Source organism: Gymnoscopelus braueri, assembly GCF_963280865.1.
Source record: "Gymnoscopelus braueri genome assembly, chromosome: 8".
In the NCBI taxonomy this organism is placed as follows: Eukaryota; Metazoa; Chordata; class Actinopteri; order Myctophiformes; family Myctophidae; genus Gymnoscopelus; species Gymnoscopelus braueri.
In genome coordinates this window covers 34222085-34243316 of record NC_137609.1, presented here as the reverse complement: position 1 = coordinate 34243316, position 21232 = coordinate 34222085, and the positions used below count along the sequence as shown (strand labels likewise).

General features: G+C 40.3%; 1 protein-coding gene across 6 annotated transcripts; it reads right to left on the bottom strand.

The window, feature by feature from the left end:
• Window positions 1-1780: 1780 nt before the first annotated feature.
• nsrp1 (nuclear speckle splicing regulatory protein 1) lies at window positions 1781-12072 on the bottom strand. 6 transcript variants are annotated; one of them, XM_080434808.1, is made up of 10 exons: window positions 12043-12072; window positions 9928-10015; window positions 9071-9127; window positions 8802-8930; window positions 7203-7265; window positions 6696-6812; window positions 3595-3802; window positions 2978-3080; window positions 2241-2865; window positions 1781-2195 (listed from the first exon to the last, which is right to left on the bottom strand). In XM_080434808.1, exons 1-10 carry the CDS (start codon window positions 12060-12062, stop codon window positions 1848-1850), a joined length of 1758 nt encoding a protein of 585 aa, XP_080290934.1. In that variant the 5' UTR covers window positions 12063-12072; the 3' UTR covers window positions 1781-1847. The 6 variants fall into 6 exon arrangements, with proteins under 6 accessions (XP_080290934.1, XP_080290935.1, XP_080290932.1 ...); XM_080434809.1 differs by having other exon boundaries at window positions 1781-2150; XM_080434806.1 differs by having other exon boundaries at window positions 1781-2865.
• Window positions 12073-21232: the final 9160 nt, after the last annotated feature.

Sequence of the window (21232 nt, the reverse complement as noted above, 5' to 3'; positions counted from 1 at the left end):
ACTCAAGTAAATTTAGCATTCCAGACTTTTACTTGTAACAGAGTATTTGTATTTCTACAATGCAGCATTGATACTTTCACTTAAGTAAAAAAAGTGAGCACTTTTTCCACCACTGATAGTTTCCAAGTCAGCACTGCATAAACACTATGGACATCATGCTGTTCTGTATTCAGAATAAATGGTTATCATGTTGGGGATAGGTCTGTAAACTACTCAAACAATGCTCTGGGTGTCCACTATAGTTCATCTCCTTGGATCCATTAAATAGCACATCAACTTCTGTCTGTCTCTCTGTCTCATCTTTGACAGGATGTTGCTGGTTGCCTGAATGAATTCGGTTTGTTGGCAGCTCAATGCGTCTTCATTAGATGTAGCCTGCAACGTGCAATTAAATAAAATAAAGAACAAATTGTGGAGAAAACCTATTTTATTAACTCAAACAGTACAGTACTGGGGAAGAAAGGAAATACAAAACCGCGTATCGCAAAAATGTATAGCATATAGACCCACATTTAAGTGCACTTTCACTCATCCACTCAAATGACCAGTATGACTCAATCTAAGTTTATGTCACACATTTTGCCTGCTAAATAAACATCAGCCTCTCACTCAAAAACACATTGACATGTTAATTCATGACAAAATTAAACGTATATTCACCAATTCAACGCAGAAAATATTTCCAGAATATTTCCCCTAGCCAGACAGCTAGGCAGTGGGCGCCACCTGTAGTTTCAGTCTGTTCATTGCAAACATCTTCCCAGACTTTTATTTTCACTAGGAAGAAGACAGTTACCCCAGAATTCGGTTGCTCAAATTATAGTAAAAAATATTGTTTAAAACTTAATTTATACTTCGATCTGTGTGAGGTGTCGTTAGCTTGAAAATCAGTTCTTGGCAGCAAGCGACCCCGTCATACTACGAGTATAAATTAAGCTTTCGTTGGAAGAAGCTGCTGTTGCTGTAGTTGTGGAAAAAGTGCGTCAAGTAACCCCTTATACAGCATATTATTTTATTAATATTATTTGTTATCAAATAAAGTTGAATGCCAAGTTACAGTGCACAATTGGCTAACGGCAGTGGGCACCCCCTGTGGGTTGAGTCTGTGCATTGCGCGTTGAATAACAGATGGTACACAGTGAAGTACACGTTCAGTTCTTTCAGAACTGCCACTTAGTTGACGTTTCCATGCCAAAGGACCCCCAAATAGCCATAGCCTCTGGCCCCCCAAGTGTGAAAAGGCTTTTACAAAATCTCCCCCAAAATAGCCGATCTACAAACTCTCAACGCATAACATTGTGTCGTGAGCTTGTAGATCGGCTATTTTTTGCTATTTTTGAAAATTGTTGAAAATGTTTGAAAGATTTCAACAATATTGACATGCACAAACTAGGGACACCAGGTTGAAAGTGGTTAAACTGGCACAACAATCTTATTAATTGAATTCGAATTGAAATGACAAACAGTATATTCCATTAAAACCGGGAAAGCATCTGTGTCATTTTAGGTTTTTTTGCGTTGGCTATTAAAAAATAGCAGATATACAAGCTCACGGCGCGTCACTTGGTGCCACGCTGCCACCTTGTACATCTGCTATTTGTTAAAGTGTGAGAACTACTGATTTAGAAGGCATTTGTAGAATGCCTTCTAAGTCAGAAGGCATATATATATATATATATATATATATATATATATATATATATATATATATATATATATATATATATATATATATATATATATATATATATATATATATATATATATAAAAAAATTCAAATTGGCCCCCCTGGTGCCAGCCCCCACTTTGAAAACCTGTGCTTTAATCTGTGTGTGTCCATCCAGCCTCAGTCCTCCTCCTTCTCAATGTAGGTCTTACTCCCTGCGCGTGACATCTGTCTGGCTAGATAGCGCTCTCTTGCCGAGCTCACAGTATGATCGCTGCTACGCTTGGCAAACTTATTCACTTTCTCCTCTTCTTCTACCCTCTCCTTCTCTCCCTTCTCGACACCGTCCTCTTCTCCCTTCTTCTCTCCCTTCACGACACTGTCCTCTTCTCCCTTCTTCTCTCCCTTCTCGACACTGTCCTCTTCTCCCTTCTCGACACTGTCCTCGTCTCCCTTCTTCTCTCCCTCGCCTGCCGCCTCTATCTTCTTCGTGTCCGTCTGCGTTGTCTTCTCCTTCTCCAAGTCTATCTTCTTCGTGTCCGTCGGCGTCGCCTTCTCCTTCTCCAAGTCTACCTTCTTCGTGTCCGTCGGCGTCGTCTTCTCCTTCTCCAAGTCCTTCCTACTCTCTTTCCCTTTGTCACTCTCCTTCCCTTTCCCTTTGTCCTCTTCCGAGTCTCGCCTCTTTTCCCTCTCTCCGTCCTTACCCCGCTCTCTTTCTTTGGGACTCCGTTCTCTCCTTCCGTGCCTGTCCTCTCTCTCCGCTTCCTTCCTTCCCCTGCTTCTGTCATCCTCTCTGTCTCGCTCCCTCTCCCTCTCGTTCCTCCTGTCCTTGTCATCTCTCCTCACACCGTGCCTGTCGTCTCTCTCTCGGTCTCTCTCTCTCTGTCGGTCTCTCTCCCTCTCTCGGTTTTTGTCCCTCCCTCTGTCTCTCTCGCGGTCTCTGTGGCTCCTCTTCTCTCGGTCTCGCTCCCTCTCCTTGTCCTCGTCTTCTCCGCTCCCCGATGCGGGTGACCTCTGTCTGTAGTGGCGTTTGGAGTGTATGGCGGCGGCCCCGGGCTTGCTGAACGCAGACTTCTGATCGTGCCCGTCCTCGCTGTCGCTGTGTGAACTGGGGCCGTGGTCACCGGAGGCGGGCAACGTGGGCGAAGGAAGGGGTGACGTTCTCTCTGTGACGTCTGCAGCCTTAGAGCTCTGGTTTCTGTGGAAGTAAATGAAAGACAGATTCAGATTAGAAACGAAAAAAGGCTGCTCATATGATTGGATTTTAGTGAATTTTATCGAATTGTTGCTTCAATGAGGTATTGACTGACTTCTCAACCGAGCGGTCTGGTATCTCCTCCTCTCCGACGGTCTGATTCAGCAGGTGTCTGTAGAAGCCACTTAGGTCCTTCTGCTTCTTCACATCCAGGGCAGCTGATGATGGCACAGACAGAAAGACAGGTTTTTTTCCTCCATCAACCCATTTAGACCCGAGGTCGATTTTAAAATCTTCTAAATCCTTAAGTTTTCAGAAAATCTGGATGCTTCCCCGATTTAAAAGGTATAACAACGTAGAGACTTTCCCAGTCTTAACGGGTTAACCCATTAAAACAGGGAATTGTCATTTTAGATTTTAGCTATTCAAAAATAGCAGATATACAAGCTCATAGCTCGTCACTTCGTGCCATGCTATGAGCTTGTAGATCTTGAAAAATGTGCAAATCTTTGAATAAATATATATTTTTTAAAGCAAATTTTTTTAACTCAAAATCTTTGCTTCTGGGGTTCCCTGGAACAAAATATTTTTGATGGGGGACTGCAGTCAAATACATATCATTTTGGGGGTCCTTGTGGGTTGAGCACCACTATATAGCAACAGTTTTTCAGATTTATATTAGAAAACATTTGTAGAATCGGCCTCAGGTCTTAGAGGGTTAAGTCAATTTACCTTCCATTGCGGCCACTCTCTTCTCCCTTTCCAGCTCCTCCTTCCTCTCCAGCAGTTTCTGCCTGTAGGCAGACGTGACGTAGGCCTCCTTATCGGCATACTGCTCTCCCTCAGTCTCCCTCTCCTTCTGGATCTTCCTGTCATCCCTCCGTTCTTGTTCTTTCTTCCTATCTTCTACCGCTTTCATCAACTGGTTGATGTACTTTGGCTGTGACGAGAGACAGAGAAAACGTGTCTACCATTAGCTAGTGTTAACAGCATCAAGTGTTTCAGTAGCGAATGTGTTACGGACGCGAGTGTTACAGTAGTGACAAATACCGCGACTGTTACAGTTTTACACAGGGGTGCTCCACTTCGCCTAACTAGTGGAGCACCCGCACATGCATGGACATGCAAGTGCGTACCCGTGATACTTCTACCTTGCGCATCGATCAAAAACCAGTTAACCATTCGTACCTCTTACAAAAGCTGCAGAGTGTCAACTAATAGCGTGAATTAAAATAGGAATGACCCTGGCTGGATGCATATCAGGGCGTTACAGTGTTACAGTAGTGACCGTTACAGTGTTACAGTAGTGACGTTACAGTGTTACAGTAGTAACCGTTACAGTGTTACAGTAGTGACTGTTACAGTGTTACAGTAGTGACCGTTACAGTGTTACAGTAGTGACCGTTACAGTGTTACAGTAGTGACCGTTACAGTGTTACAGTAGTGACTGTTACCACTACAGTTATAGTGTTCCAGTAGCGAGTGTTGCTCTGAGTTCTGAATGCTAGACCCCACACCCCGCCCACTCAGTTTTCTGCCTGGATCTCTGCAGTTTCTTTTTATGAATCTTCCGACACGCTTTGACATAGTTTTTCTCTGAGATTTAGCCATTACAGTGTTACAGTAACACATGTTACAGCAGCGACTGTTAGCCGTAGCGAATGTTATGGTGTTAAGGTCCTTACACACCGGGGCGATTTTTTTCATGCGAATAATACGTTTTTTTTAAAAACCTTATAAAGTCAATGCAAGCTTCCACACCAGTTCCCTGAGCGAAAAAAGCGTCTTTTAATTATTCGGAACGAGTCCGAATTTTGCGTATATTCGCATATTCGCTGGTGTGTAACCGCCTTTACAGTTGCGAAAGTTAATAGAGTTGTTCTGATACCGATACCAGTATCGTAAAAGCTGACGATATACTAACTAAAATGCTGTTATCGGTATCGGCGAGTATGCCAGTCTATGCCACTCCGATACCACGTATTTTATCACATGACGACATCTCGTTTACAGTCATATTTTTAATGCTTCAGTTGATGTTGCATAACTGTTATATACTCTTACTGTACTATTTACATTATAATTCTACTAACTTGTAGCTGCACTTTAACAATTATTAATGTCATTTCTATTTATTCCTAGATCAGTGGTTCTCAAACCTTTTATTTTCAAGGACCCCCATAACTCTCAAGAGTTACAGACCTGTAAGGGTCCATTTGGAACCCCCTCAAGGAACCCAGATGGTCCCTGGACCCCACTTTGAGAACCACTGTCCTAGTATCGGATCGGTACTTGGTATTGACCAATATGCAAGTCATGGGTATCGGAATCGGTATCAGGAAGGAACAAAATGGTATCGGTACATCTCTAGTAGCATCACATTCCGGCTGCGACGTGGCAGCTGCAGTTGATTGCGGCCACTCTAGACAATGCTTCTGATTCCACCAGAACACGTGGGTCCCAGAAGTCGCTCTCCGTTCTGCTGCACTACAAATATGTGCCTAGTCAATTCTTTCCCCATAAATAGACAGCCAAGACAAGATAATTGTCTTATTAACATCGTATCACAGTTTTTTTACATAGCCGATCCATTTTCACTGCTGTTTCAATCAGTGTTGATTCCGTTGACTAAAACTATGATGAAAAATGTTCGTCGACTACTTTTTTTCACTGACAAAAACTAAATATAAACTAAGCTACGATGACTAAAACTAACACTAAATATATTGACAATTCCGTCAACAAATAAAAACTAGACTAAAATGTTAGGGAGTGGAGAAGAGATCCAGTAGAACTAAAAGACGAGTAAATTAGTAAAAAATTGTAAATTTGGTTGCGCTGAAAATAGCAGATCTACAAGCTCACAACTTGTGAGCTTGTAGATGTGCTATTTGCAGCAAGTGCAAGTGTAAAATCAGCCATTACGACACCATCAAGGCCCGCCAACATACGTTTTAGTCGACTAAATCAACTGTATATTTAGTCGACTATAATCTTATGATATTTAGTCGACTAAAACTAGACAAAAACATTTCAGATGACTAAAATATGACTAAAACTAAATGGAATTTTATTCAAAAGACTATGACCAATTCTAAATCAAAATGTGCTGTCAAAATCAACACTGGTTTCAATGCCTGTGTCAACCGTCATAGACAATCCAGATACTTTTCCCATTCCTAATTCAATCTTTAAAATGTTTTACACAGTGCAATCCTCGGCAGTGTGTGCAGGCTGCTTGTCAAACATGAGACAGAAGCTACTTAACCACATGAATCTTGGTATCCCTATTCTGGGCATGTCATACAGTAATAGGAGAACATCGGCGAGAACAGCCAAACATTTGGTGAAAATAGCAGCTCCACAAATTCACAAACAGCAGATGTTCACAACATGTTTTGAGCGTGTAGATGTTTCCATAGTGAGTGTTCAGCCTCGAAACCAGACGAATCTGCCAGTGCAAAAACTGGCAGATTCCCCCGAAGTTGTGGGGCACCAATCAGGAACCGGTATTCAAATATGGGCCGGGTTTAACACCAGAGGCGTTTTTTTTTTATCCGGCCCTTGGAAATGCCGGTTCCACACAGAGATTCCAGACTAATATCTACGCAGTGACATTAGTCTGGCCATGCCAGGCTAGTGAGTGTTACAGTAGCCAATATTATGGTACTGAGCACTACGGTAGCAAGTGTAGTGTGATACGGGGACCAGAAAGATTGACATTGGGACCAGAAAGATGGGACATTAGGATACCATAGGGGCGGAATTTTGATCTCAATGGCTGGGGGGAGACTAGGGACACAGTTAGTACAGCCACAAATCCTTTCACATACCGCCCTAGGTAGAACAAAACACGACCAAAATTCCTTCTGATCTGCGACAGATATTCTTCCATCTTGTACTCCTTCTTTGCCTGAGCTGCCACTGACCCCTGCCTGCTGCTGATCCAGCTAAAATAAACATGACAAAAAGTACCACCTCAGTAAATTTTTTAAAATTTAACAATTAAAAAATACTGTAGTCATTTAGATTGTAGACAATAGCCGTGGTATAATGCAATATACTCTTGTACCGATCATTGTCACAATCATTTTAACCACTTTATTTTATACTTTGGCTATTCAAAAATAGCAGACATACAAGCTCATGTGCCGCGCTATGAGCTTGTAGATCTGCTTTTTTTTTATCTAAAAGTTTTAACTCAAATCTTTGCTTCTGGAGGTCCCTGGCACAAAATATTTTTGAGATGGGGGTCCGCGGCCAAATATATATCAACTTGGGAGTCCTTGGGACGAAAACGTTTGAGAACTATACTGCTATAGTTTATAATTCTCACTTACCTCTCCACTTTCTACATAATGTCCCTGCTCACTGCCTATCACCTGTTGGGGCAGTTGTTCCTGCTGAGTTAACGACACAGGAAGTTATTTTCCAAAAATAAAATACTTTCATAAATGTGTTGAGTGAAGAGGCACAGTGGTGCAATTCAACAATGACATTTCCTATGGCTAGCTAACCTGCAGACATTCACAAAGAGATAAGATGTTAGCTAACATTAATAGACTGTGTCTGATACATTACTCGCACTTTGTGTGTGTGTGTGTATAAGAAATGTCTTTCAAACACACACGTCCTTCTGTAATTTGGGAGATTTGGAGGCTGTTGGCTGGCTGAAGGGAGTCGTAAGTGGGAATGGGAACTTAACCACTTAAACCCTATACAGTAGTATACTCCGTTGACCGGGGTCCCTCAGTGCTTGGTCCCCTGCTCTTCACCATATACATCCTACCCCTCGGACAGATCCTCCGCCACCACGGCCTTCAATTTCACTGCAATGCCAACGACACGCAACTTTACCTCTCCACCACGTCCATCACCACAGCCACCCACACCACCTTCACCACCTGCCTCACATAGTACATGAAAACCTGAATGCAAAAGAACTTTCTCAAACTCAACTGCAATGAATCCGAAATCATTATTATTGGCCCCAACTCCCTTACCCGCTCCACTCAGGACTTCTCACTTAACATCGACGGCTCCCATGTCACAACCGTGGTGTAATTTTTGACGTAACGTGAACCACATTACCAAAACAGCCTTCTTCCACCTTAGGAACATTGTCCGCCTCCGGCCCTCCCTGACATTCACTGCCGCCAAGACACTCATCCACGCCTTCATTACATCCCGGTTAGACTAATGCAACAGCATCCCCCATGGCGCCACCTCCAAAGCCCTCAATAAACTCCAATATGTTCAAAACTCAGCTGCCCGCCTGCTCACCAGTACCCGCTCCAGGGACCATATCACACCAGTCCTCCACGACCTCCACTGGCTGCCTGTCAAACAAAGAATCCACTTTAAAATGTTGCTCACCACCTACAAGGCACTCCACAACCTGGCTGCCCCCCTACCTCTCTGACCTCCTTCGGCTGCATGTCCCGTCCCGTTCCCTCAGGTCCAGTGATGCCGGCCTCCTTGAGGTCCCCCTGACCAGGCTCCGAACCTGGGACGACAGGGTTTTCTCTGTGGCTGCCGCAGCCACAGACACATCAGAGATGTGTTTTGTTCCTTCAAAACCGCCAAGAAAACCCACCTGTTTGTGTTTAGAATTGCTTTTCTCCGAGTTGATATTGATCTCAACTCTTGTTTTTACTGTTTTATTGCTTCTTATTTTATAATTATTATAATTTCTTCTAATAAAGTGTTTCCCCCGGCCCCACACACACATTTAAAGCGACTTTGAATACGCTATATACATTTCAGGTATGATTATTATTATCATTATGATGATGACATGCCTAGGCATGTACACTGTGTGTCCCCTGCCCCCCGTAAATTACGCCCCTGGGATACCAAATGAAAAGGATGTAGGCCCAATACAAGGAAATGACCAGGTGACTGTTGGGTTTACATGTTACCGTTCTATTGGAGTTCACCTTTTTGTCTGCTCCCCCAAGAACCTTTTTGCTGCTCTCCAGCCTCTGTTGCTGAATGTCCTCATACACAGCATCATAATCGTACACGGTGCTGTCCTGTTCCAAGGCCTTGTGCATCTCCAAGCGAGTCTTGTGTAGGACAAAAAAAACCACAAGACACAGAGAGAGAAGAGAACATGAAGGCCCCAGAAACATGTGCTAGAATTTGGTATCATTAGATCCAAAAATGGTTGCCTTTGCACTTTGCACAGAACTCCGTCCTACTTTACCTGCTTCATCATCCTCTTCTTCACAGCCTCTTTCTGTAGACTCTCTCCCACTGACGTCTGTATCAACGCAAAGCATCACATGCTAAGTACACCTTCAGTCAGTCTATTTGAGCTGTAGCCTCCCAATGGGCCTGATTCAGTAAGTTGTTCGTAAATAGTGAAACTCTTAACGTCAGACCGTAAACGTCATCACGCTTCAAAATGGATAGATCTACAAGCTTACAACACGGTGGTACGCACCCACTTCATAACTTGTAGATCAGCGCAAGCGAGTCTCTCACGCCGAACGTTAGTTAAGTAAAACAGCCTACTCTCAAGTGTAATGAGAATAAGAAGTTCATTTACAAAGTTTAACCTTGTGACCAAAGGCTAATAAAACTTTTGTATATGTGTTGACAAATGTTGGGCACATAAATATTTTATTTGAGGTTTGGCACTATTGCAATTGATTTTGCATGAAGAATAAGGCATTCTAATGAATGATGAATCAGACTCGTAACGTGGGAAGTTGCGTAAATTCCTTTACATACAAAATCTGAAAGTAAACAGCTTAGTGAATCAGGCCCATTGACATGCTATCTGGAGGGGCTTGAGTTGAATACAAAAGGTTGGGGGTTGAGGAAATAGTATATTTAATATCTTGTTTCAGTAGGAAAACAGTAGGCTACAGGACATTCGGTACAAAGATATACACAGTATATCCTCCACCGAATACCCATAATACAGAAATAAAAAAACTGACAAAACCCTAAGGAACAAACCTAGGCTGTTTACAGAGCATTATGGGGATCGGATTTTTTTTTTTTAAACACAAGCGCATTGAAAGCAACTATTTCATTAAAAAAAACACTGACTACCTCATCATCAGAGTCATCACCAAACACTGAAGGTCTCTGCAGGATTGGATTGGATGTTCCCTTCTTCTGGGGCAAGAGCAGCCCATACCTGTGGAGATACAACACATTCTATAGAATAGAGCATTGTTTCTATACAGCATTGTCCCGGACCAATTTTTATGGGTCACACGTAAATATCCTTTTTTTGTTTCCTACATTTATGAAAAACATATATATTATTTCAAAAGATTTAAAAAAGCTTAAACAAAAAAAAATGCAACTTTTCACCAATTAAAAAAACTATTCCAACATTTTTCAAAAGTATTTCACAATAAAATCGTAAATTCAAATAATGTCCAACAATAAATAAGAAAAGAAAGTTTCATAAGTAGTGAAAATAGCAGATCTACAAGCTCATAACGTGGCACGAAGCAACGCGTTGTGAGCTTGTAGATCTGCTATTGTATTTTTCACTAGTTAGGGTCCAGGGCAAAGGTCTAAGTTCTCTTTTGGGTCTTGAGCTAAAAAGTTTGGGAAAAGTCAGAGAACCACTGCTCTATAGCAGTGGTTGTCTGACTTTTTCCATTTCAAGGACCCCCCATTGATACTTTATTTTATTTTATTATCTCCTGGATCCTAATCTGGACCCTAATCTACTCATAATAATGCAAAATCCTCAGGGCTAATTTAACTCTGACGGTGTACTAGTGTACATTTGTGCACTACTACTGTCTGAGTTACAGACCCAGAAGAGTCTATTTGGTTCCCCAACTATCAATCCTTTTATCTGGGGAGTCCCCTTCTATAGACTCTATAGAAAGGATCCCCAGCTCTATAGTATATTCATATTTGAACCTATGTAGCAAAGTTCTGTTTGCAGCAGTGAGTAATCTTGTCACCTTTACTTACTTGCATGCACCTTCATAAAACCAGGCAATACAGACACTATAGTCCAGTGGTTCTCAACCTTTTCAGGCCGTGACCTCCCAAAATAATCATATTTGAACTGGGGACCCCCCACCCTGACAAGCACTTAGAATGTAGGAGTTGAGCCATAAAATGTTCAGTTCCACAGATAAATATTGTGAAAATACCCGATCTACAAACTCACAACGCCGCGCAAAGCGAGGCGTTGTGAGCTTGTAGATCTGCTATTTTTTTTATAGCAGATCAAAATTTTCACAAGTTTTGCCTCTTTCTTATATTATTTGACAATTTCACCAGTTTTTATGGTATAATTTAATGCAGTAATCTTTTTCTAATCTTATTTTCTTAGGGTATTAAAATAGGTCTTAAAAGTCCTTAAATTGTCACGTCACTGTCATCTGGGGACCCCCAATAAATCATGTGGGGACCCACAAGTTGAGAACCACTGTGTATAGTCCACCCTAAACAAACCACATGTGTTCCTATGCGTTTAGCAATGTACCTCTATGTTAAAACATGATATAATTGGTGTTCACATCTCATGCAAGCAAATGCATCTGCAGTTGTGCGAATGATTTTCTAATGGTAATACTTGGTAATAAAGGGTACAATTTTGCATATCAGTTGAAAACACTGCTTTACTACGTTTTGTTTAGTTTAATTTCAGTCAATTTGTGGTAAACATAGTTAAAATTTCATAATTAATAAAAAAAAAACTAATTTATAAAGAAAGAATAACCACATTTCTGACCAAAAAGGTATAGGCTGAAGCCAAAGCTTATTACACCTACCCTTTTACAAAACAAAGAAAAGATGAAAAACCGTCAAAAATGAAAAATAATGTTTTTGAATATGTTTAATGAGCTGTGAGTTGAAAACATTGCTTTACTGTTGGCTTTGGAGTTTGGATGGATCTTTATTTTAACCATAACATGCGTTTATCCCTGTTAACTCTCATTGGACATTTTAATACAACATAGTAGATCTGCACCTCTTTTTGATCACAACAGTTAACATAATTATGCTTTGGTGCACGTACCTGACGCTTTAATAATCACGCAAACGCGGTATAACAATAAATGACCAAATGTGTACATCGATAGACTGGTCTCAGTAAGCCCATAATCATTACACATTATTTGTGCATTAATTGTATGGCTTTGGTTGTGATCGATTAGAACTACATGTCTTTATCCGCAACATACTTACTGTTTACTGGGGAACGCCATGTTGGTTGCTCTCAGTGTTGCCAGATTTTGAGAGAGAAACAAGCAACCACGTCTAGTGAAACTGATTGATTGAATACTTTATTAGCAGTTTGAAGAAAAAAAAGCACAGGAAAGTACAGTTCAATACAAGGTCAGCTAAGAGGATTTTATACCCAAGGCATGTGATGTGGCATAGCAGGAGGACGAATTCAAACCCTTGTTAGTGCCAAATCTGGGTTGAACGTGATCATTTACGTTTTTTAAGTACTTTGGTGCATGGGTGTCTTATCGGTGTAGTGTATCTTGTAGACCAGGCCCATTGCAAGTTGCTGTACTCATGCTCAACCCTGAGCCATCCGACCCTAGCAAAGTGAGCAGGGGTTAGATGAGTCGTAGATGTAAGGCCAAGAAGTAGCCTTGCCAGTTTGTAGAAGTAGCCTTGCCAGGAGTTCTCAACCTGTGGGTCGGGACCCCCAGGGGGGTCCCCTCTTGATTTTGGTGGGTTCCCCAGAAGACAGTGAAGTGACAATTAGACCAGGTAGTGGGGTAAATTTGACCAGGAGTATCTGTACTCTTAAGTACTGGGGTCGAGTACTTCGTCCACCTCTCTATACAAGCTCACAATGCGGTTGTGAGCTTGTAGATTTGCTATTTTCAAAAGAAACTTGGAAAACATTTGACAAAGTTGTGGAAAAATTTAACAACACAAATCTGATACACAGGTCCACTCCCTGGCACCAAATATTTTCAGTCCGGAGACAAATACATTAATTTGGGGGTCCTTGACATGAAAATGTTTGAGATCCACTGGTTTAAACAACATTAAGAAACAAAACCCAAAATAAGCAACAACACTTTAGAAACAAGCCCAAAAAAACGCAACCCACAACTAACAAATATTTACATGCAATTTTACAAAAAAATAAGCCCAAAGTCGCTTATAATAAGCGGACATGGCAACACAGGTTGCTCTTCTGACTGGATCCAAACACGGCACATTCGAACATAAATACAGAACAAAGCCTGTGATACAGCAGAACAGAATAATGATTTGTATACAGTGTTCAATTAATATAAAATATTTATTTGAATGACCTGCACTAAATATCTGACCACTGTTATGCGTGGATTCGTTTGACAGGCGTGCATCACTTCACCGAAAGTGCAGACGTTTATAGACAGGTGGACAGTGATTGAGTGCAGCAGCGGGACGCGGGAGAGCCACGTTCTTTGGTGTTTTGCCCAGGTGGGCGTGGTCTTGAGGTTAGGGTTAACTGACTTTAAGGTTAGTTTCTAGGCATAGTGTTTGTGAGGTTACTGTTAACTTAACACAAACCTCACAACGACCACAAAACAATGCCTAAACCTAACCTTAACACTGTTAGGATAGGTTTAGGCATCGTTTTGTGGTTAAGGAGGTTAGGGTTAGGTTAGGGTTAACTTTAAGGTTATTTAGGCATAGTGTTTGTGAGGTTAGTGTTAAAAGGATCCCTGGCTAATAAGCCAAATATGCCTTAATACATTATAATTGCCCTCCATAACTGAAATACAATTTTTAAAACAACTTAGATATTTTATTTATTTTAGAAACAGTTCATCTTTATACTCATGAGGGGCAATGCCCGTCGCAAGTTGATGATGTCATTTGTCCATGTGTGGTCTAGCCCTATGGAATTTATGGAATGCATGTGCAAAAAAAAACATTTAAAATATTGATTTGATGCTCATATTAACCGTAGGAAGTATTACGTTGGTTTTTATTTTCACATGCATTCCATAAATTCCATATAGGTCTAGACCACACATGGACAAATGACATCATCAACTTACAACGGGCATTACCCCTATTGAGTGAAAGATGAACTATTTCTAAAATAAATACAATATTTAAGATGTTTTTAATTTAACATTTTAGTTATAGAGGACAGTTATAATGTATTAAGGCATATTTGGCTTATTAGCCAGGGTGGGATCCTTTTAAGGTTAGGTTTAGGCATCGTTTTTTAGGGTTAGGGTTAGGGATAACCACGCCCACCTAGGCGAGACACCAAAAAAAGGGTGCAGCAGCAGTGGAATAACTGTATTTAATGATTTGCTCCACAGTTGTGATAAATATTCTGAACAATATCTGCATAGTAGGCTACAATGTTTTTTTTTTAAAACAACAATGTATTTGAAAATAGCAAAGGACATACCACTGTATAAAAATGGGAGCAAACACCACTTCACAAACTACTGACCTGTCTCATTACTGCCACAATTTTCAAAGATATTGGAGAAACTTTTTAACAGCAGATTGGATTCTTTTTTAGAAAGATTTAATATACTCTCAGAGAGTCAATATGGTTTCAGAAATAACAGATCAACTTCTCAGGCATTAATGCAATCCATAGAAAAAAATCACAGACGCAATTGACAATCAACAACATGCAATAGGAATATTCATTGAACTCAAAAAAGATTTCGACACTATCAATCACAATATATTATTAAACAAACTGGAAAAAATAGGTATTTGTGGCATTGCAATAGACTGGATTAAAAGTTATTTGGATAGACGTCAACAGTTTGTGAAGTTGGGGAATTACAGCTCCAATAGTTTGGACATTGCTTGTGGCGTCCCCCAGGGGTCAGTATTGGGCCCCAAACTTTTTATTCTGTACATCAATGATATTTGTAAAGTATCAAAACTTGCTATTGATCAGGTGCACGAAAACAAATTTCTAGGTGTGACAATAGATGACAGGCTTAGCTGGAAACCACATATTACACATGTAAAGTACAAAGTAGCTAGAAGTATAGCAGTCATAAATAAAGCAAAGCAGGTTTTGGATCACAAGTCACTCCACACTCTCTACTGTTCCCTAGTCATGCCTTACTTACATTATTGCGCTGAAGTTTGGGATAATAACTATAAAAATTCATTACAGTCACTAATCATTCTCCAAAAGAGAGCGATAAGGACCATTCACAAGGTCGGCTACCTGGAGCATACTAATTCACTATTTTTACAGTCAAAATTATAAAAATGTACCGACATAGTATCATATCAAACAGCAATAATAATGTACAAGGCTAAGAACCATCATCTACCAGTAAATATCCAAAATTTGTTTCAGGATCGTGAGGGGGGTTATAACTTGAGGGGAGAATTCCATTTTAAAACATTAAACAGACATACCACAATGAAAAGTTTTTGCGTATCAATTACAGGTGTAAATATATGGAACAGTTTGAGTGAGGTACTAAAGCAATGTCCAAACATCAATAATTTTAAAGCAATGTACAAGGGTTTGGTTTTCACAAGTTACAGGGAGGATGGGAATGGATAGAAGGGTTATTTGCAGTATTTGTATGTATTGTTTATTATATAGTATGTACTATACATAGAATATAGGGTAGTATTGTAGTATTTTGTATTTAGGATATGGATGTATATGTGTATATATTTATATATATATATTTATATAGGATATATATTTTGATAGATAATTGAAGAGTATATATATTTTTATAAGTAGTATAATGTAAGGCACATAATTCAGCGAGTAAATAATTATTTAACTCAAAGGTATAAAAGGGGAGGAGTGGGAGTTTATACGTTTTTTACTTCTTCTCACTCCTTTTCGGATATGTTTTGATTACTTTCTCTATCATTTTTTTCCTTTTGTTTCTTTTTTGCTATATTTTAACCTGACATTCATCTCATTGTTTGTGATTTCGACAGTGCAAAAAAAAAAAAAGTTCTGTTCTTTTACATATTCGAAATAAACATGACTAAACTAAAAACTAAAAATTAATTGCCATTTTTCTATTATAAAAAACATGACAACCGTATGGCTCTTATGTTAATAAAATACCTATAAACAAACAAACAAAAACAGAGCAGACAGACATCACATAAAAACACATACACAATAACAATAACATTATAAAAAACAAGAGAAAAAAATGAAAAGAACAATGAAAAGAACAACAAAAAACAAAACCACAAAAAAACAGACATGGTCATAATTTTTCTTCCCACATTACAAATAACAGAACTATCTATTTAAACGATAGGCTACAATGTTAGTTTAATTCTGCAACAAGATGCATAAATAATAATAATTGTTTATGATAAGAGTAATCCATAATAATATATTCTATTACTGTGTTTGTTCATTGCATTGTAGGAATTGTTCATGTAAGTGAGATGCCAGATAGAACACAACAAGGCACTCACACAGTGGCTGGCTGACTGAAGTGTTTGTGCTTGCTGAGGATAATATCGTTGTTGGGTGGAAACCTCTTATGTGTCCAAAATAACTTACTTACTTTTCAGGATTCAAATTCAAAATAAATTTGTGTGACGCTGTAGAATGATCAAGTAGTAGGGCATTAATTTTCAAAACAAAACACAACAAGTTACTGTAGCATATGGAGATAGGAGGTTTCTGCCCGACAGCGATGATATACAGTGAGAGGCAAATGTCAGACAGACAGCAGGTTCTGCTGCAGCAGCAAAACATGATCTCTGTCTGAAGAAGAAGAAGCTACCTCTCAATGGCATCCAACAGCCTCACGTCATCATGAGGAGAATGATGCTGAGGAGATTCAGGGCCTCATTGAGAAGATGGCAGTGGTGGAAAGTAACAGTACATTTACTCAAGTACAATTTTGAGGTATTTTTTACTTTACCTCAGTATTTTACTTCTACCCCACTACATCTCAGAGGAAAATATTGTACTTTTACTCCACTACAATTATATGAAAACTTTAGTTACTAGTAGTTACTTTGTATATTTTGATTACTATTACAAACCACACAAACCACTTCAGCCCTATATTTATTTCGGCCATTTGCAAATAGCAGATTGTGAGCTTGTAGATCAGCTATTTTTTTTTACTTGTAAAATGGGACATCATTCTGCACAATGAGTATTTTTACTTTTGGTACTTTAAGTATATTTTCATGCCGATACTTTTGTACTTCTACTCAAGTACATTTTGAATACCGGACTTCTACTTGTAACAGAGTAGTATATCTACATTGCAGTATTGATGTTTTTAGTTAAGTAAAACATGTGAGTACTTCATGTCTTTTTCCATCACTGAGCACATGACAGCGCTCTCCCCTATTGCAAAGCTCAAGGACAGAGAGATACAAAAGAGCCTTTATGATCACTGAGGGTAACATAAAATAAAAAGACAGGACAAACGCAGGGAAAATCACAAGTCCAAACAGCACAATTTCCAGATACTCTTTCTTCTGGAAAGAGTGACTGGAAGCACAAAAAATGCCGTAACCATTGAACCATACAGTTTAACCACTTAACCACAAACATTTCTGAATGATTTAAAAAAATAGCCAATGTACACATTTATTTTGTTTTATTTTGTCACCTATAATGACATGACCAAAATTGGTTTGCCAGAGTTAAAGTGGTTGAAGAAATCAGAATGAGAAACAGAGCAAAATACTTCAAAAATAAAGACTATATCGATAAATTAAATAAATAAAGGGAGCTGAAATCAGAGCTTGCATGGGGCATCTTGCTGGTGTTCACTGACACATTTAATATTTCCCTTTCCCTGTGTGTAGTCTCTCCTGCTTTACATTATCCACCATTGTTCTGGTGACAGAAAAAAGCAAGGTGACATGCATTGAGAACACTACCTAGAGGACAGACGGATACAGACATTTGTGTTTTTTTGGTTCTCAACAACCGCTTTTCTGACTGAATTCCCACTCAGCACTGGGTCATCTGCGACACACACCAAGTTTGAGGTCAAATGATCAGACGGTGCCGTATTAACTTATGCCCGGGACAGACACAGACAGAGACAGAGGTTATGTGAATTTATAGATAGATTATTGCCCTGTTGCCCTCACTCCTGTAGTGAGCAAATGGTTTGAGAAGCACGTTAAGGACCTAATCGATGTAGAATGTTACTGCCCACCACCTCACCAATTTGCTTGCCATCACCACAACACTCCACACCGCCCTCACCCACCTGGAGAAGAGGAACTCTTATGTGAGAATACTGTTTATCAGATTTCAATGCCATAATCCTCTCCAGACTCGACACAAGCTCAGGGTCATAGGAACTGAACCCCAGCCTGTGTAGCTGGATCCTGGACTGCCTGTCGGGTCGACGGAGAATGGGATCCAACACCTCTGCCCCTCAACACAGGAACCCTGTGTCCTGAACCCTCTACTCCCTGTACGGCCACGACTGCGTTTTCATGCACAGCTCCAACTTGGTGATTAAGATTGCCGACAAAACGACGATGATAGGCCTGATCACCAACAACGACAAGACGGCCTACATACAGGAGGAGGTCAACAACTTGACTAAGTGGTGCAAAGAGAACAATCTCTCTCAGCATTGGGGGGGATGAGACTCTGGAAGACAAAAGAGGTGAAGGAGGAAATGAAGAGAGGGAGTTCCAGGCTGTAAAACTGACCTAACAGGCTAAATGGGGCTAGAAACAGAATGCCAAAAGATGAGAGGATGACAACAATGAGAAAAATGAGATCACTGCCCTTCTGGCAGCAAACAAGAGTAACATCGCTGAGAAAGAGACCGGCAAACAAGACTTGCGTGGCTGAGAAAGAGACCAGCAAACAAGTGGGACGCCAATAGAAAGACCAGCCAGTTGATTGTAATGATAGAGAAGAGGCAGTTAACAGGCAATCATCCAGGGAGACAAGTAAAGAGGAGGGTGTGTGATTACCTGACCGTCTTCATTTCACATCTAATAGAGGAGGACAATACAGGTGTCCTCGCCCAGGCCGTGCGAGAGAGAAAGTGAATCAAAGGCGAAAAGGACATCTGCAGGGAAATGAACCGAAATAAACTGAAGATGTTATGCAAGAGAGAGGTGGAAGGAAAATGCAGGAGAGCTTTAACCACATGAACCCTAGCACATAATAGGCGAACATTCATAGAAAATAGGCAAATATTAGATCAGGGGCGTAGCCACGGGTGGGCATAGGTAGGCCTGGGCCCACCCATTTGTTTTTTCTGCCCACCCCCAAAAAAAAAATATATATTTTTTTTAAATATCATATTCATCCATTTTGATAACAGTGTATCCGTCACAAACCCGCAAAAAAAGTACCCAAAACCCGACAAAAAAACATTTCGTGCCCACGCACAGTCTGGGCGCATGCGTACGCGTGCATGCGTGCCCACCCGCTCCTGCCTAGGCCTAGCCTACGCTAGCGTTCTGGCTACGCCACTGTATTAGATAGCTGATCTACAAGCTCAGCACAACGCATCACAACATAATGCCTTGTGAACTTGTAGATCTGCTATTTTCGCCGAAGAGATTATGTGTACAGGGGAAAAAAAGAGGGGACCAAGTATAGACCCCTGGGGTCGACACTTCAACAAAGTATATAGGGTTTAGTGGTTAAGAAGGGTTTGAAATAAAAAAAAGTTCAAGAAAGAAAGTGAATTCTACAGAGAACATACTGGCGAAAGGAGTGGACAAAGAAGACAACCATGATAGAGGAGCTAGGACAGCCACAGCCTGCTTCCACTTCCTGTTGTTAAAGTGACATCATCCAACAGGATGGCCACTAGAATGTGCAACAATGTTCAGCAATGCCTGAAAAACGACAGTAGGTCAAGCAACATGAATCATGAAGATGGCACCTTTTGTAGACAATTTGTATAATAGTTCAATACAAGTATGTTTGAATTTCAAAGTTTGTCTCTGTAACTATCTTTTGGAAGAATGAAAAATGAAACCCTCAGTCTCTACATGATAACACACAGGACATGATCATAAAACTGGTTTTGGTCCGTTGGGTGCATGACGTATGAAGGGGCTGGGGAGCCAGGGGAAGATCTGTCTCGTTTTGAAACACAACAGCTTGTTATCATAATTCCTCTTGTTTATCAGTAGGTGGTGGCGTAGTATTGTGCAATGGAGCTTTAAAGACTATAAATATCAGGCCAAAGGCCATGTCCAACAACACAAGTAAAGAAACTTCTGCCAATCTCACAACTTGATCGTTTTGCCATGACGTGGTTTACCAAGTAGTTTGTCAGATGAACAGTCTTAAACCTGCAATCAGAATTTAACATTGAGGTGCCCATCAATCTTCCTTTCCTGTTACCACAGACCCCTATAGACCCATGGGGGACCCCGGTCAAAGTATATAAAGGTTTAAGTGGTTAAGAACACACACCTCACATTTGTGCTAAACTGCTAAAAGCCTTTCTCTCAAATGAGATCAGAGAGCCATGGTGACTCTACCGGTGATTAAAGCAGCTGCTTTTTAACTCCCCAACTCTACATTGGCATCCAAATATATTTAAAGTACCAAAAGTAAAATGACTCATTATGCAGAATGTTCCGTTTCACAAGGTATGTATAAAATGTATTAAAAATCTTTTGGAAAATAGCAGATCTACAAGCTCACAATGTGTCGCATCACATGTATGTTTTGTAATAATTAAAATCTGCAAAGTAACTAGTAACTTAAGTTTTCAAATAATTGTAGTTGAGTAAAAAAGTACAATATTAGCCTCTGAGGTGTATTTGAGTAGAAGTAAAAGTTTTGAAATTTGGAAATACTCAAGTAAAGTAAAAGTACCTCAAAATTGTACTTAAGTACAGTACTTGAGTAAATGTAATAAATTACTTTCCACCACTGGTGTGTGTGTGTGTGTGTGTGTGTGTGTGTGTGTGTGTGTGTGTGTGTGTGTGTGTGTGTGTGTGTGTGTGTGTGTGTGTGTGTGTGTGTGTGTGCGTGTGCGTGTGTGTGTATGTGTGTGTAAAAAAAATGATGATGCCGCTGATTATTGCACACACAGTTCACATCTGATCGTGCATGCAGGTAGGCGAGGTTGCCCCATATCTGATCTGTGCCTTACAGGCAGAGCATGCTACAGTAGCAGACAGTGCAGGTTCAGGCAGGCATGTGACACCGCAGGTCTCACTGAATATCCTCATCAATAGGCCTACTACTCCCACTTCAATGTGTGATAGATCATATGACTCTCAGTCCCAGCAATATTAACCCTAGAGGTCCTCAAATTAAACTGAGCATACAAAATGGCTGGGCAACGCTTTTCTTGAACAGACACAGACTTTAAAGTGGGCATTCATTGCCAAAGGGACAGACTGACTGACTGCTGGGATTGTCATACAAAATAATGCAAATACTGTCACTCCTAGTTATTGGGTCCAA

Bases quoted from the DNA above. Each gene is read 5' to 3' on its own strand.
- nsrp1 (XM_080434806.1), bottom strand. From the start codon at position 12,062: ATGGCGTTCCCCAGTAAACA. The intron at 8,931-9,070 runs GTAAAGTAGGAC...GTCCTACACAAG, and splicing joins AGAAGAGGATGATGAAGCAG to ACTCGCTTGGAGATGCACAA. The intron at 3,803-6,695 runs GTATGTGAAAGG...CTCTCGTCACAG, and splicing joins GTTTTGTTCTACCTAGGGCG to CCAAAGTACATCAACCAGTT.